This window comes from Sinohyriopsis cumingii, chromosome 13 (assembly GCF_028554795.1).
Source record: "Sinohyriopsis cumingii isolate HCF-2022 chromosome 13, ASM2855479v2, whole genome shotgun sequence".
Classification (NCBI taxonomy): Eukaryota; Metazoa; Mollusca; class Bivalvia; order Unionida; family Unionidae; genus Sinohyriopsis; species Sinohyriopsis cumingii.
This window is the reverse complement of record NC_142973.1, coordinates 26,648,674-26,663,928: the sequence shown is the minus strand read 5'-3', so window position 1 is coordinate 26,663,928 and position 15,255 is coordinate 26,648,674. Positions and strand designations below refer to the sequence as shown.

Here is a 15,255-nt window from a genome sequence, read left to right as displayed (position 1 = left end):
TTTGTTCGGATGGTTTTATCGTCACTTCTTAACGCTTTACTGGATATTTCGTGCCGGGGAAATTTCATCAAGACACACACACAGAGACAGCCGACCAGGGCTGACCTGGTGGGGTATGGACTGGGATATAGCGGGTTTGTAAGCAAGCTAGCTATCGAATCAGTTGTCTGTCTCTAAAGTTTTGTACGCTTATTCTGTAGGAATAAATGGTAATAATTTTTTTTTTCAAAAACTTGTATTAGTGCAGTTCATCTAGAGAAAATGGACGAATGAAAGAATTAGGATTATTGGTGGGAAGTTAACCGACATTGTATTTATGTGTCCCTCTAAAATAGATACCAGCTAAACTAAATGAAAATACAGAAGCCCTGGGATACAAGCATACCAATAAAATACCAGTATCTCAATTGACCTGCCAAAGATAATCAGGAGAAGATTATGCAAGCGAATGCAAATAACAATTTATGATAATCGGTAACGATTACCCAAGAGATACACTATGGATAACTTTTATAAGCCAATATAAATTTTATTTGAAGAGGACATAAATACTTCAAAGTATAACTGCCATTTTTTATTTATAGATGTCATAAGCATTTGTATGCGTCTCTCCCAGTTTGGAAGGTCTATGGTACATCTTGCTTAAATGACAGTAAATATACGGTACGTATTATAATTGGCAGGCAATACACACAACGTGTTGTTTCTTGTCTGCTCGTTTGTCTAAGAAAAGTACGTGTAAGAAAATGTACCTTTTATAAATGGAAATTATTTTGTATGGTTTTGTTTAGGTTAGCTATGCGCTCATGTGTAAAAAAATATACTGTTCTTTAGTGCATAAAGCCAAGGAAGACATTAAAATTAACAGTCTAAACAAGACTGTGTGTGTAGTCAGCACTTGTTCTCAAAAAAGTGCGAGGACAAAAACGTGGAATTTAGGAATGGGGAGACGTATTTTATTATTATAGATTGCTTTGTTCCTTATTTTCTGAACAAATTTCAACGTTTTTAAAGTGCCAGAAAATAAAATAATTTAAAGTAACGAAATAACATTGCTTGAAATGAGGCAACGGTTACATACAATCGTCACATTTGTAAATTAACTGTCGAGTACTCTCCTTCAGCTTCAGCTTTAATTTGTGAGATAGCTTTCCACCTGTCCTTGTATTCTACTCATCTGTGTATTCTTCTCCCCTATTCCTTCAATTCCTTCTCCTCTTCCTTCCGACTTTCTCCAAATTCCTTCTCTTCCTCGACTTCTATATATTCCTCTTCATTCTCCACTTTCTCCTCCTCGACTCCTTTTGTTCTACCTCCTCGACTCTCTCCACCGACTAGACTTGCCGACTCCGCCTGTTCTGCTAATCTCACTTCCGTCTCCCCTCTTAGAGACTCGTGCCTTAATTGAACCGGAAGTTCTGTCCCCCAAAAAGCTTCCTTTACGAAGTTTTGTCTTTCCTTAGAATCTCCTAAGTTTTACCGCCAAGTCAAGTGTGGCTCTCTCAAAGTAATGCTATATTGCTCACCAATCTTCCTAAGCGAGACTAAATTTTCGCTTGCTAGTTAGAAGTTATAATTCGGATCGAAACTATTATCACACCCTCCGTCTCAATTCCGATTGGATGTCGCTTTGATTCGATCCAATCAAACTTAGCGGACAATGTCCTTCTCGCTGTTTGTCCACGTCAGGATGGATTTAGAACACGTCCCGGTCCCTCGGGGTTCATCTGATCTTAGGATAAAGCTGTAACACTTAGGTGGGAAGTTGCGCTATCTAACGCCTTTGCCGATTCAAGATGCCGGATCTTCTCTCTGGTCACGGTAATCTTGCGTAAGAGATTAACTCTAGCCTGCGGCAACCGTGGCTTGTACTAATACCTTAGTTTATACACGACTTACGAACTGGGATGTGCAAACGTATATATATATATATATATATATATATATATATATATATATATATATATATATATATATACATAATCTTGGAAATACATGTCATCTACCCTTGAGCCCAGATAAAGACTCTCTACTATGAATTTACTGATTGATCTACATTATGCAATAACCACTGTTTACATATCTTCTGCACTCACACAGCTAACAAAAGCCGTACATAAATAATTGTACCGACCGAGCCTGTCACGCTTGTGAACAGCGCTTTTGAATTTAACTATTCGATTATAAAACTTGAAACATCTTGAGACTAACGACAGATCACCACCACCAGGAAAAATGTCATTTGTTACATAGGTCTCATAGCTATATATAGATAAATATACGTATGATAAATAAAGATTTTAATTCTAAACTGCAGCATGTATTACACTGACCTGGCGTGTAGAGAGTGTCCGTTCTTAAAATAAAAAGGAAAACCAGTTGGGACCATATGGATAGTATTTGGAGCTCTTAAATCCATTTCTGTGTTGTCATGCATATGTATGCATGTATGTATGTATGTATGTATGCAGGCCCGGACCTAGGATGTGTGGGGCCCTAGGCAGAAAAAGCGATGAGCGGGGTCCCAAGCAAAAAACTGCATTGCGGATTTGATTTCCTGAATGCGCGAGGCCCAATGTGGTTGACTCGTTCTCTTGCTCTAGGGTCGGGTATGTGTGTATGTATGTATGTATGTATGTATGTATGTATGTATGGATACATGTGTGTATGTATTACAAATTACATATACTATTAATATATTTTGTTCAAAACTCGTAAAGAGTCTACTGTAGGTATGTAGCGGAAGCTTAAAGTGGATTGATGTAATAACATATCATTTTTCTTCTTATACTTTAGTGGCACAGTGGCCAAATAACAACGCTTAGACCCTGGTTTCACAACAACTCTCGAAACTTCTTTGCAAAATTGGATTTACATCATGTTATGTTTGTACCCTGACTATGTTACTTCGTATTGTGTCTAGTACTTCTGACGATGTTACATCATATTTTATATGGTACTTCTGACGATGTTACGTCATATTTTATATGGTACTTCTGACGATGTTACATCATATTTTATATGGTACTTCTGACGATGTTACATCATATTTTATATGGTACTTCTGACGATATAGCATCATCTTGTGTGATTTACTTCTGATGATGTTACATCATTTTGTGTATGGTGCTCTGACGATGTTACATGATTCTGTGTATAGTACTCTGACGATGACGGGTATTGTCTCAAATTTAGATATATTAGAAAGAACAAAAGATAATTCCTTAGCTGTGAAACTTGTACACCTTGGATCAATTTTTTTTTCTTAAATAAGATCTTCAAACTGAGGAAATCTTCAAGTTTGAGTAAATCCTCATTTAAAAAGGATCGGGATATATTGACTGTATCTATTTTAATCCTTGACACGCGCTGAATGTTCAGTGAAAGATTCGTCATCATAAACCGAACAATGAGAAAAAAGTGCAAGACTGTCAATTTGAGGTAGACGATTCAAGATATTGAGTGAAACCGGAGCATGATCGCCTCTATAGCGGAGTACGAGGTGATACAGTATCCTTGTACATTACAAAATATATAATACTTGTGTGTGGTTATACTTCAACCATGTACCACAGAGTTATTTGGCGATAGGAGTTCTGTATAACGAATCTATTACGGATTCAAATTTTTCACATTCATTATTTGTTCAATTTCAAAATATTAGGTTTAGACTAAAATAAAAATATTAGTGTACAACACCAAGTACTCGAATTCTTTGCATAACTCGAATACACGGATTCATTGAAATGCTCGGTTACTCGAATACCTAACATTGCTCAAATGGCATAAATTTACAATGTAAAACGTTCCTTTGTTTGCGACATCGAGCAAGTCAAAACAATCGAAAATTCAGACCAGCAAGTTTTGCCCGTTTCGCTTCGAGCTGTTTAAGTTTACCCTACTGGTGGCGAATCCAAGACGCTAGCCAATGGTCCATCGCGACTCTGGTGAACGTGAGACTTCTAATGCAAGCAAACGCTGCTATTTTGACACATACCAATGTTCATTTTGGATTAGTTCCAGGACATTCTACTTCGTGCACACAGACACGTCTCAAAGTTGCATATCTATGTGTACCTTAGTACATTATCTTTTTAAAAAAAGTGTTGAACGTAAAGGTCAGAACACCGGGCGGGCGTATGCTGTACCAGTCCCGGTACTCTTATTTGCTTTGTTTTATTTATTTTATTAATTTTTAAAGGTAGGATTATTGAATGATTAATCCATAACTTTAACAAGCGTGTTAAAACCATATTCACTCTGATGAACACGTTCGGTTTACTATCCACATTCCTTTTTTAAAATTCTCAGGATCGGCTTTTCCGTATTATTTTAAATAAAGCTAAAATATTCTTAATGACGTATGTTATTATTATCATCCCACTCATGAAATAACTATTTATATAAAGAAAAAGTCCAGGATTGTGTTTTTCAATGAAGTCTGGACATCAAATAATTTACCTTTGGAAATGAATAGTATCTCCCTTGGGTTAATTCAAGGAATTACATTGGTTATAAATCACGGATAGATAAACAGTAACGAACGGTATTTCATTAGGAATTCTCGTAATCATTCTATTGAATAAACGAGCTACAGTTTAAAAAGTAATTCTCTGTCGGATGAAATTTTTAATCCTGCAAACACGGACGTCGTTTCAACTTTTTCAGGGGGGTAGGTGGGAAACTTGATGGGTGTGGGGCAAAACTTGATTGGGGGGGGGGCACAACTTGATTCATGCAAATATCAACTCGCTGTCTCTGGCTGAATAACAGATTAGAGAGATAGTAATAGCAGGGACGTCATTTAAATTTTTCGGTTGGGGGGGGGGGGAACTTGACGGGCTTGTTAATTTTCGTATATAGGTTACAGCAATTTTACAGCACATGCGGGGGGGGGGGGGGCAAATGCCCCTCCCCTGCCCCCCCCACCCCCAATTTACGTCCCTGTCTGCAAATGTCTCGTCATTAAAGGCCAATCTTACAGCCAAATAAAACTGAGAATGGCAAATAAAACATACATTCGTCGTGTTGGTAAATATTCATCCGAGAAGTTCACGGACACCGGACAGAATATTGATGAGTTTTAATTGAAATAAGCCAATACTTGCCAATAGAAAAAAAATCCACATCATTCAATTAACTATTGAATTAAAATTAGTGAATTAATAAATTTTACTCATATATTTAGTTATATAATCATTTATTTATTTATATTGTATAGATCAATATTTGCCAACAGAAAAAATCTACACTCAGTCAATTAATTACTTATATATATATATATATATATATATATATATATATATATATATATATATATATATATATATATATACAAACACATACACATACACACACGTACTTCTCCAATCTGAAAGTTTTTTTTATATTCTGAAGTAGAAAAGCATGATTTGTTAAATGATCCTTTGGCATGTAGATTTATACTTGTTAAACTCGAATTTGTGTCAATCCTTTCTCAATTTCTCTCTTTAGGCCACGTTAGGCATTGCAGAGGTGCTGTATTTTGATACGTCGTTTGGTCAAAGTCCGGATCAAGAGGAAAATGATTCGAATGTAACAAATAAAATACACGTAGATGTCAGTATAGAATTTTAAGCAGCGTTATCACGTTTTGTTGATACTTACCGTCCTCCGTATTGAATACGTTTTATGTAAGGCATTTACATCACTGCAATTTGGACCTTACAACAGCTGCAACACCGAACAACAGTAAGGCGAAAACTGATATAAGTTAAAAACTAAATCGATTACTTACATGTTAATTCATCGCGAAGTATCTGCATTAGACACGTACCAATGGTTCTCGCAGCGATGACCTAAATTTGACGGCGACAGTGGATCAATATAGATCCAGAAGTTGATCGGCGTATATTGTTCTTCTTTAATACGGGCCTAATAAGATTCCAAAGTTCAGTATTCCAATGTCAGGTTGTAACTTGAGCCATATACATGCTACGATCTTTAGGTAAAAATTATGCACGCTTTACCTCCAGGACGAAATGCTTCTCTGTCTACTATCATGTCTTACTGTACGTGGTTGAGATTTGTGTTTGTATATAAAACTAGCTATCTAGCGAGCAGCCTACCGTCCTACCTACCAGCTTACCTATCTGCCTCAATGTTAGATTAAGTACAAACCCATCTATGGGCCGATTTTAGGCTATCTATCTATCTGACACTATTTGATTAGGTAGCAAACCTGTTAGCTCGATATTTATGTCAAGTAACAATTTGTTTGAATGGTTTTTTCGTCACTTCTTAACACTTTACTGGGTCTCTCGTGCCGGTGAAATATCATCAAGACACACACACCGAGACAGCCGACCAGGGCTGGCCTGGTGGGGTATGGACTGGGATATAGCGGGTTTGTAAGCAAGCTAGCTATCGAATCAGTTGTCTGTCTCTTCAGTTTTGTATGCTTATTCTGTAGGGATAAAAGGTAATAATTTAAAAATAAAAAAATCTTATATAAGTGCAGTTCATCTAAAGATATTTATGTGTCTCTCTAAAATAGATACCCGCTAAACTAAATGAAAATACAGAAGCCCTGGGATACAAGCATACCAATAAAATACCAGTATCTCAGTTGACCTGCCAAAGATAATCAGGAGAAGATTATGCAAGAGAATGCAAATAACAATTTATGACAATCGGTAACGATTACCCAAGAGATACACTATGGATAACTTTTATAAGCCAATATAAATTTAACTCGAAGAGGACATAACTATTTGAAAGCATAACTGCCATTTTTTATTTATAGATGTCATAAGCATTTGTATGCGTCTCTCCAGATTTGGAAGGCCTATCGTACATCTTGCTTAAATAACAGTAAATATACAGCACATATCTATAAGTGGCAGGCAATACACACAACGTGTTGTTTCTTGTCTGCTCATTTGTCTAAGAAACGTACATTTAAAGAAAATGTGCCTTTTATAAATGGAAATTATTTTGTGTGGTTTTGTTTAGGTTAGCTATGCGCTCGTGTGTTAAAGATATACTGTTCTTCAGTGCATAAAGCCAAGGAAGAAATTAACAGTCTAACAAGACTGTGCGTGTAGTCAGCACCTTTTCTCAAGATAGTACGAGGACAAAAACGTGGAATTTAGGAATGGGGATGCGTATTCTATTATTTCATATTGCTTTGTTCCTTACTTTCAGAACAAATTTCAACGTTTCTAAAGTACCAGAAAAAAAATAATTTAAAGTAACGAAACAACATCGCGTGAAATAAGGAAATAGTTGCAAGCAATCATCACATTTTTAAATTAACAATCGATCCTAATGCTCATAAATTTTGGAAAAAGTATGCAGATGTCTCACGTGCCTATTACATATATTGTTTCTTTAAACACTGTATATCTGAATTTTTATGTGTGAATTTTTGTAATAATAATAATAATATTATTATTATTATTATCATTATTATTATTATTATTATTATTATTATTATATTGTGTAATGTGAATAATACTAATAATTACACAATAACCTTTACTTATGCTACTCTTAAAACTGCTAAACGACGATAGGTCACACATGTCCAGGATGGGAGGCATTATCGTTTCACTAAGTTACAACCAGTCAGCAGCTGGATCCAGTGCACTTGAAAGGACTGTTTTTCGCCATATGATTTGTATCGTTTATATAATATATATCCAGCAAGGGATCACGTGTATCAGGGATTGATTAAGATAAATGCAATAAACTGACAACGAACGGTGCAAACTAGTATCTAATTAACCTGAGCGCATTCGAATCTTAATGAGTCTTCTTCAAAGGCAAATACAAAATATAGACAAAACAAATAAATACAACAGAAAAACCGTTGTGTATGCAAAACTTTACTTAGCTGTTTCTATAGGATTTAAACCTTTAAAGGTATTATGTTTCAACCAGTTATTTTAACTTGCTGAGGATGCTGGAAAATATTTTTATTGACCTAGAAATCGATGAGCCATAACGACATCTTTATTTTATGTAAATTTATGAAAGCACAAGTACCGGGCGGGCTTATGATGTACCGATCCCGGTACTCTTGTTTGCTTTGTTTTATTTATTTTATTATTTTTTTTTTATGCATGATTATCGAAAGATTAATCCATAACTTTAACAAGCGTGTTAAAACCATCTTCATTGTGATGAACGCGTTCGGTTTACTATCCACATTCCTTTCTTTTAAAAATTTTCAGAATCGGCTTTTTCGTATTATTTTAAATAAAGCTAAAATATTCTTGATGACATATGTTATTATTATCATCCCACTCATGAAATAACTATTTCTATAAAGAAAAAGTCCAGGATTGTTTTTCATTGAAGTCTGGACATCAAATAATTTACTTTTGGAAATGAACAGTATGTTCCTTGGGTTAATACAAGGAATTACATTGGTTATAAATCACGGATAGATAAACAGTAACGAACGGTATTTCATTAGGAATTCTCGTAATCATTCTATTGAATAAACGAGCTACAGTTTAAAATAGTAATTCTCTGTCGGATGAAATTTGTAATCCTGCAAATGTTTCATCAACAATGGCCAATGTTGCAGCCAAATAAAACTGAGAATGGCAACAACAACAAAAAACATACATTCGTCGTGTTGGTAAATATTCATCCGAGAACTTCATGGACACCGGACAGAATATTGATGAGTTTTAATTGAAATAAGCCAATACTTGACAATAGAAAAAAAACCCACATCCATTCAATTAACTATTGAATTAAAATTAGTTAATTAATAAATTAATATTTATATATTTATTCATATATTCATTTATTTATTTATATTTAATAGATCAATACTTGCCAATAGAAGAAATCTACACTCAGTCAAATAATTACTTAATACAATGCTGTCGGGCATTTCTGCGTATCAAAGGTTTCCGTCTCCAATATTGAAGCAAAACCGAATTCGACCGATTGACGAAAATAAAAAAAGCAATGCTTACCATTTGAAAAGAGGCAATTGTCACCTGAATATTCTGTTCAAAATAATATTAATTTTGGACACAAGGGATACCACATCCGTGTTTTTAAGAGTCGCGATATGTCGGCCTATTCTGCGCACAGCTTTGAAAGGATGTAATGTTTATCCATCTTGCTATAGAAATGAAATATGTTACTTTGGACTGTTTCTGTCAGCAGTTCAGTCGAGTAATTACGTCAGGTTTATAGTTAGTTTTACAAAATTCAACGTAAAAATGTCAATAAATGGCAAGAGATATTAAGCAAACTAAACCGATCTTGTAAAAAAAAAGTTTGTAAAATTCAACATTTTATAATAGAAAATATGCTATTATGTGGAAGAAAAACAACAATGAATATAACAATCAACGTCTTGTTGATGGGGAAATGTTACTACAGAATTTAGAAAAACACTTTACGCCTAGGAATTTCTTGAGAATTTATGTTCTAGCGGCAAGTTGATACGTTGGGCAGCAGACGATTTTGTACGTGTGAGAAAACTTCTTGCAAAATTGGAAACTTGGATTAAAATGCAGTATTGTTTTAAGCTATGCATTTCCATCATTTATATAATGTATTTATTTGTATGATTCTAAATGATGCATAGTAAATCGGATTTTCTGGGCTACAGGTTCAAGAAGGTCGTGGAGTGGGTCTACATGTTGTCATTTAGAAATCACATTTTCATGTGCATTTCGAGTCTAAATGTGGGATATGTTTGTATACTTTATGAATATCACTTTTCTAAATTAAAGTGCGATCGTTCTTTCTTGATACAAAATTTACAGAAATGACGTATCGTTGCGCAGAATTACCCGACGCGCAGAATTGGCACACATGATTATATATATATATATATATATATATATATATATATATATATATATATATATATATATATATATATATATATATATATATATATATATATAAACACACACACACACATACTTCTCCAGTCTGAGAGTTTTTTATATTCTGAAGTAGAAAAGCATGATTTATTAAATGATCCTATGGCGTGTAGACTTTATACTTGTTAAACTGTAATTTGTGTCAATCCTTTCTCAGTTTCTCTCTTTAGGCCACGTTAGGCATTGCAGAGGTGCTGTATTTTTATAACTTTTTGTTCAAAGTCTGGATTAAGAGGAAAATGATGCGAATGTAATAAATAAAATACGCGCATCGTATAAATAAAACAAAGCAAACAAGAGCACCGGGATCGGTACATCATACGCCCGACCGGTGTTTGCGCTTACATAACTTTACATAAAATAACAGATGTCGTTTTGGCTCATCGATTTCTAGGTTAATAAAAATATTTTCCAGTATACTCAACAAGTTGAAATAAACTAGCTGAATCATAATACATTTAAAGGTTTAATTTCTGTAGAAACAGTCATGTAAAGTTTTGCAAACACAGTGGTTTTCTGTTTTATTTGTTTGTCTAGTCTCTGTTTTATATTTGCCTTTGAAAAAGACTCATTAAGAGTCGAAAACGCTCATGCTAGTGAGATGCTAATTTTGCAGGTATGTAGTGGAAGTTTGAAGTGTATTGATGAAAGTTTTAATTTTTGGATGCAACAAAATATAATTTTCGTCTTGTTCTTTAGCGGCACAGTGGCCGAATAACAACGTTTCACCACAACTCTCGAAATTTCTTTCCAAAATGGGATTTACATCATCTTGTATTTGGTACCCTGACGATGTTACTTCATATTTTGTATGGTACTTCTGACGATGTTACGTCATATTTTGTATGGTACTTCTGACGATGTTTCACCATCTTGTGTGATTAACTTCTGATGATGTTACAATATTTTGTGTATGGTACTCAGACGATGTTACATGATTTTGTGTATAGTACTCTGACGGTGACGGGTATTGTCTCAAATTTAGATATATTAGAAAGAACAAAAGATAATTCCTTAGTTGTGAAACTTGTACACCTTGGAGCAATTTTTTTCTTAAATAAGATCTTCAAAATGAGGAAATCTTCAAGTTTGAGTAAATCCTCATTTAATAAAGGATGGGATATTATGACTGTATCTATTTTAATCCTTGACACGCGCTGAATGTTCAGAGAAAGATTCGTCATCATAAACCGAACAATGAGAAAAAAAAGTGCAAGACTCTCAATTTGAGGAAGACAATTCAAGATGCTGAGTGAAACCGGTGCAAGATCGCTTCTATAGCGGAGTATGAGGTGATTCACTTTCCTTGTACATTACAAAATATATAATACTAGTGTGTGGATATACTTCAACCATGTATCACAGAGTTATTTGGCGATAGGGGTTCTGTAAAAACAATAACGAACCTATTACTTATTCGAATTCTTCACATTCATTATTTGTTCAAATTTCAGAATATTAGGTTTAAACTAAAATAAACACACATTGTCCAACACCATGCACTCGAATTCTCTGCATAACTCGAATACTCGGAATCATTGAAATGCTCGGTTACTCGAATACCCAGCAATGCTCAAATGGCAGACATTTACGATGTAAAACGTTCCTTTGTTTGCAACATCGAGCAAGTTAAAACAATCGAAATCTCAGACCAGTTTTTAAATTGGGATGAGAGAATTTACAAGAACGTTTCATAAAATATACTCGACAAATGATTAAAAAAATCTTGGAATGCCGCCGCGAGTTTCAAACTCGCGATATATTGTTTGGCAGTGGGGACACACAGAAAGAAAGACAAATGTGGGTGCTTATATATAAGTTTGAAATATACATATACTCAGACGTGACTCTTATTCCCCTCTGCGTTACTTCGGAACTCGCAGTTCTTTTGTGGTCAAAGAGAATATTGGGCTCAGCTGAAAACGATACTTTCAGAAATTCATATTAATCTGAAAATAGACAATTGGCAACTATGTCGAAAGAAACTCAAAATATGGAGAAAAAAAATAGTTGTACCCTTCAAGATGGCGAACATGGGAAGCTACTCTACTAAATCCTTTTAAAAACAACAACAGCAAGAAAAAGATGCATAGCTTGTCATATGTCTTACCGCTGCATTTCCGTTCAAAATCTTCTCGGCAGATGAATGAATGTCCACACATAAGTTTATCAGCAGTCATCATAGGACATCATATATATTATGTCATATATAATCCAAGGCCGAATCTCACTAACGACACGGTGTGTATGTGCCTCAATAAAAATCTTAGCGACGTTCAAACGTGTTGCTATATATCATTAAATAAAAAACATCACGCTGTAGGAGTTCTAAGAAAAACGTGTCAATGTTGTTAAGGTGAGATGAGGAAGTACAAAATGGGTATATGCATATTACGTGCCGTACAATGCTCTGCTTGTAGATACTGCGATTTCATCTTATCTCTACTTGTACCGTGAAAACCTGAACCAGGCTATTGAATCATTACATAGAGGAAGAAATGTATGCCCCTTTGCAGGGCGGTATCCGGTTTTCCAGTGTATTATGTCAGATAGATTCATGACAAAATATTTGTCACTTGGCATACAGTATTACATAAAGTTAGATTTTATGATGCATAGTTCAAGAGTTATGCCCCATTTTGGTAGTTTTCTGTATTATGATACTTCTGTTTGCAACCAGGTCAACATCGTTTGATGAATTTCCCTGACACTTGGCAGATATAACTGATATGAGGTCAATACGTACTGATCGTTCTATCGTCATGATCAGATGCATTTTTCGTGCGTTGTGCCTAAGTAGTAATACTTAAACAGCACAAGCTGAATCAACACCGTAGGGCATAAGGGGAATCGTAATGTTAAATATGTCCATAGGTTTAACATGCGGTTGGCGATATAGGTCATAGGAGAAATTTAACATTACGCCGTAGGTTTATATGGGGGTGGGGGTATCGGCCGTCTCCACATTAAAAAATATATGGGTCCCAACAGAAATGTTATGTTAAAATGCTTGGATTGCTATTCAGCACCAGCCTTTTGAGTACTATCGTACACACACATTTTGATTACTATCCAACACCCAGTTTTGAGTACTATCCAACGCATACGTTTTCATTAATATTCAATACCCAGCATTATACTATACTATACCACGTATATTATCCAACGATATGTATGCTTTGAAAGAAGAGGAATGAAATATATGTACACTATCACATACAATCAAGGGTAGGAGTGTTTATTGACAACCTTTACTAACTAACATACAATCACACGCACAAACAAGCCAGAGTAGGTAGTGTTTATAGACACACTATACCCACAAATATAATAGAGGGAATTATTTAAGGTTAGGATGGGTTGTGCTCTTTGGAAGTGTCTCTCTCTCTCTCTCTCTTATTGAGTTGTGGGTGGTCTCAGAAAGGGCGGTTGTTATTTGTCCTGGATAAAGAGTGTTTATCGATATCCAATACAACTAAACCTCGCGAGCCAGGCTCTACAGCAAGGGCACATCTCGTACAAGTATTCTGTCGTAGGGCGGACAAAGAGAGTAAGCATGAAATGAGGCTTATCGGTCTCCTTTTCCCAATCTTCTTTCTCTTCCTGTTCAGGGATCCAATCTTTTTCTTCTCTCTGCCGTATTTTTTCGTGCCATCCAATCGTAGTTGAGAAGCGGCGAAGTCTTCTCTTCCTGCGTTCCCTTCCCCTCTAAGCCTGCCTTGGTTATCTTTGTTCATGAGTTGTTTGACAAAGTCCCTTGCTATTTTTAAAGTTGTCTCCCTCGTTCAATAGCGCTTGCTTATGTAACACTTTAGTTCTTTATCCCGACACAAAAAGTGTTAAACTCTATGCATCAAAATGATTGCATCTCTCAATTTCCCCAATATGCAGTGTTGAATTATTATTGTTTATTTTATTTTTTTTTTTTTGTATCTGCGCACCATCGACGATAAGTGGCAAGGCTGCTTAACTTATCTTGGTTTAAAAACGTACATCGGCCATGTACGTCTGTATCCTGAATGCATGCGGACATTTGGCCATATGCAACTGGTTAATGGACGCAGGACGTACCGTTTAAGGTATAGCTTAGAGAGGAAAGGGTAACACTGAGTACATGGTTATGTCAAGGATTAAAGCATATCTTTTCCTTTTTTTATAAGTCCTCGGGCTGGTTAATTCAATTTCGGTCGAGCTGTGTGCTGCATTCAGAGGAAACTTATTTTCACCTTTTGCCTTAGCTTGCTGCACGGCCTGGTCTGTTACTCGTCGTTCCAGGAATTTGTTTTTCACTTTTTCATCTGTATTCTCCCCTGGCATTCTACACGCCTATTCTGGCACCTGCTGTGTCAGGGTACTTCAGGATAGTTCCTCCAGTTTTCTGGTCCTTTCGTTAGGAATCCTCTACTATGAGGGAGAGGAGTATGGTTGGACATCTCCTGTGACGTTCTGACACGTATTTGCAGTTACGACCCTGACTTCCTAGTGCTCACGTGGAACTACCACAGGTGGACCCGTCCCCACTTCCAAGACCCTGTCCCCACTTCCAAGACTGGTAAGACTTATCAACCAACTACCAATTAAAATCGAGTACGGCCATTCCGCATTGTACGACCGGTTAGTGTCGTCATACGGCATCCTACTTGTTCGTCGAGATGGAAACAGGATCCACTAACTCGACAAGATTTTACCCCTACTGCGTGTATGCACTCATTTCTTAGATTGTAAACTTGTTTGTATAGTACACTATTGTTCGTCTAAATCGTCGCACTGAAAATGGGAAGTCGCTTTTTGGCGCATTAGGGTATGCACCGCTGTGACTTGTCTGTACGCGAGAGGTTCGACTAGAGTACCCAAACGTCAGCGAAACCTCTTTCAAACGCCAATATGTGCTATCGATCAAATTCTGCCGTGTCATCGAAATCGGTTTTATTCCTATAATTGTGTGTAAGCCACTTATTGTAATTATGATCAAGCAAACCAGTTATGAATTTTACTACTCGGTGATATGTTTGAATCTGGTTTACACTGTGTACATACATTTTCCGAAATAGAAATAAAAGAATACTAGGTCTGAGTGACCCATTATTTCTGTGGTCTTAATTTGGCGTTTTGCCTTTACAAACCCAAACTACATTTCGATAAAAAAAAGCAAGAGTCACTGTCGCTCTACTATCCGAAAAGAATGTCAAGGATTTCGAGATACTATTTCTTCTCTTTACTGTCGAGTGTTGAAACCATCTCTGGTCTCCTTGAGCGATACGATTTTTATACTAGCTAATGTAGAAACCATATTGTATGTAACATAGGTATCATTTTCGTTTAGGATAAACAAGACATCATTTGATGAATTTTT

The 15,255-nt window shown here is 35.7% G+C and overlaps 1 protein-coding gene across 3 annotated transcripts in view; it reads right to left on the bottom strand.

Moving 5' to 3' along the window:
- The window catches only part of LOC149785087 (uncharacterized), a 117,709-nt gene extending 105,379 nt beyond the window's left edge, over nt 1-12,330 (bottom strand). The window contains exon 1 of one of the 3 annotated variants that reach the window (XR_016425361.1): nt 12,013-12,330. Coding sequence is in view for 2 of the 3 variants with exons in the window: in XM_089978831.1 (XP_089834957.1) it covers nt 12,013-12,020 (8 nt within the window). In the remaining variant the exon portion in view is untranslated. Of the gene's footprint in view, nt 1-5,776; nt 5,794-12,012 lie in introns of those variants that run through there. The other 2 variants (XM_089978831.1, XM_089978833.1) reach the window with 2 other exon arrangements.
- Nucleotides 12,331-15,255: the final 2,925 nt, after the last annotated feature.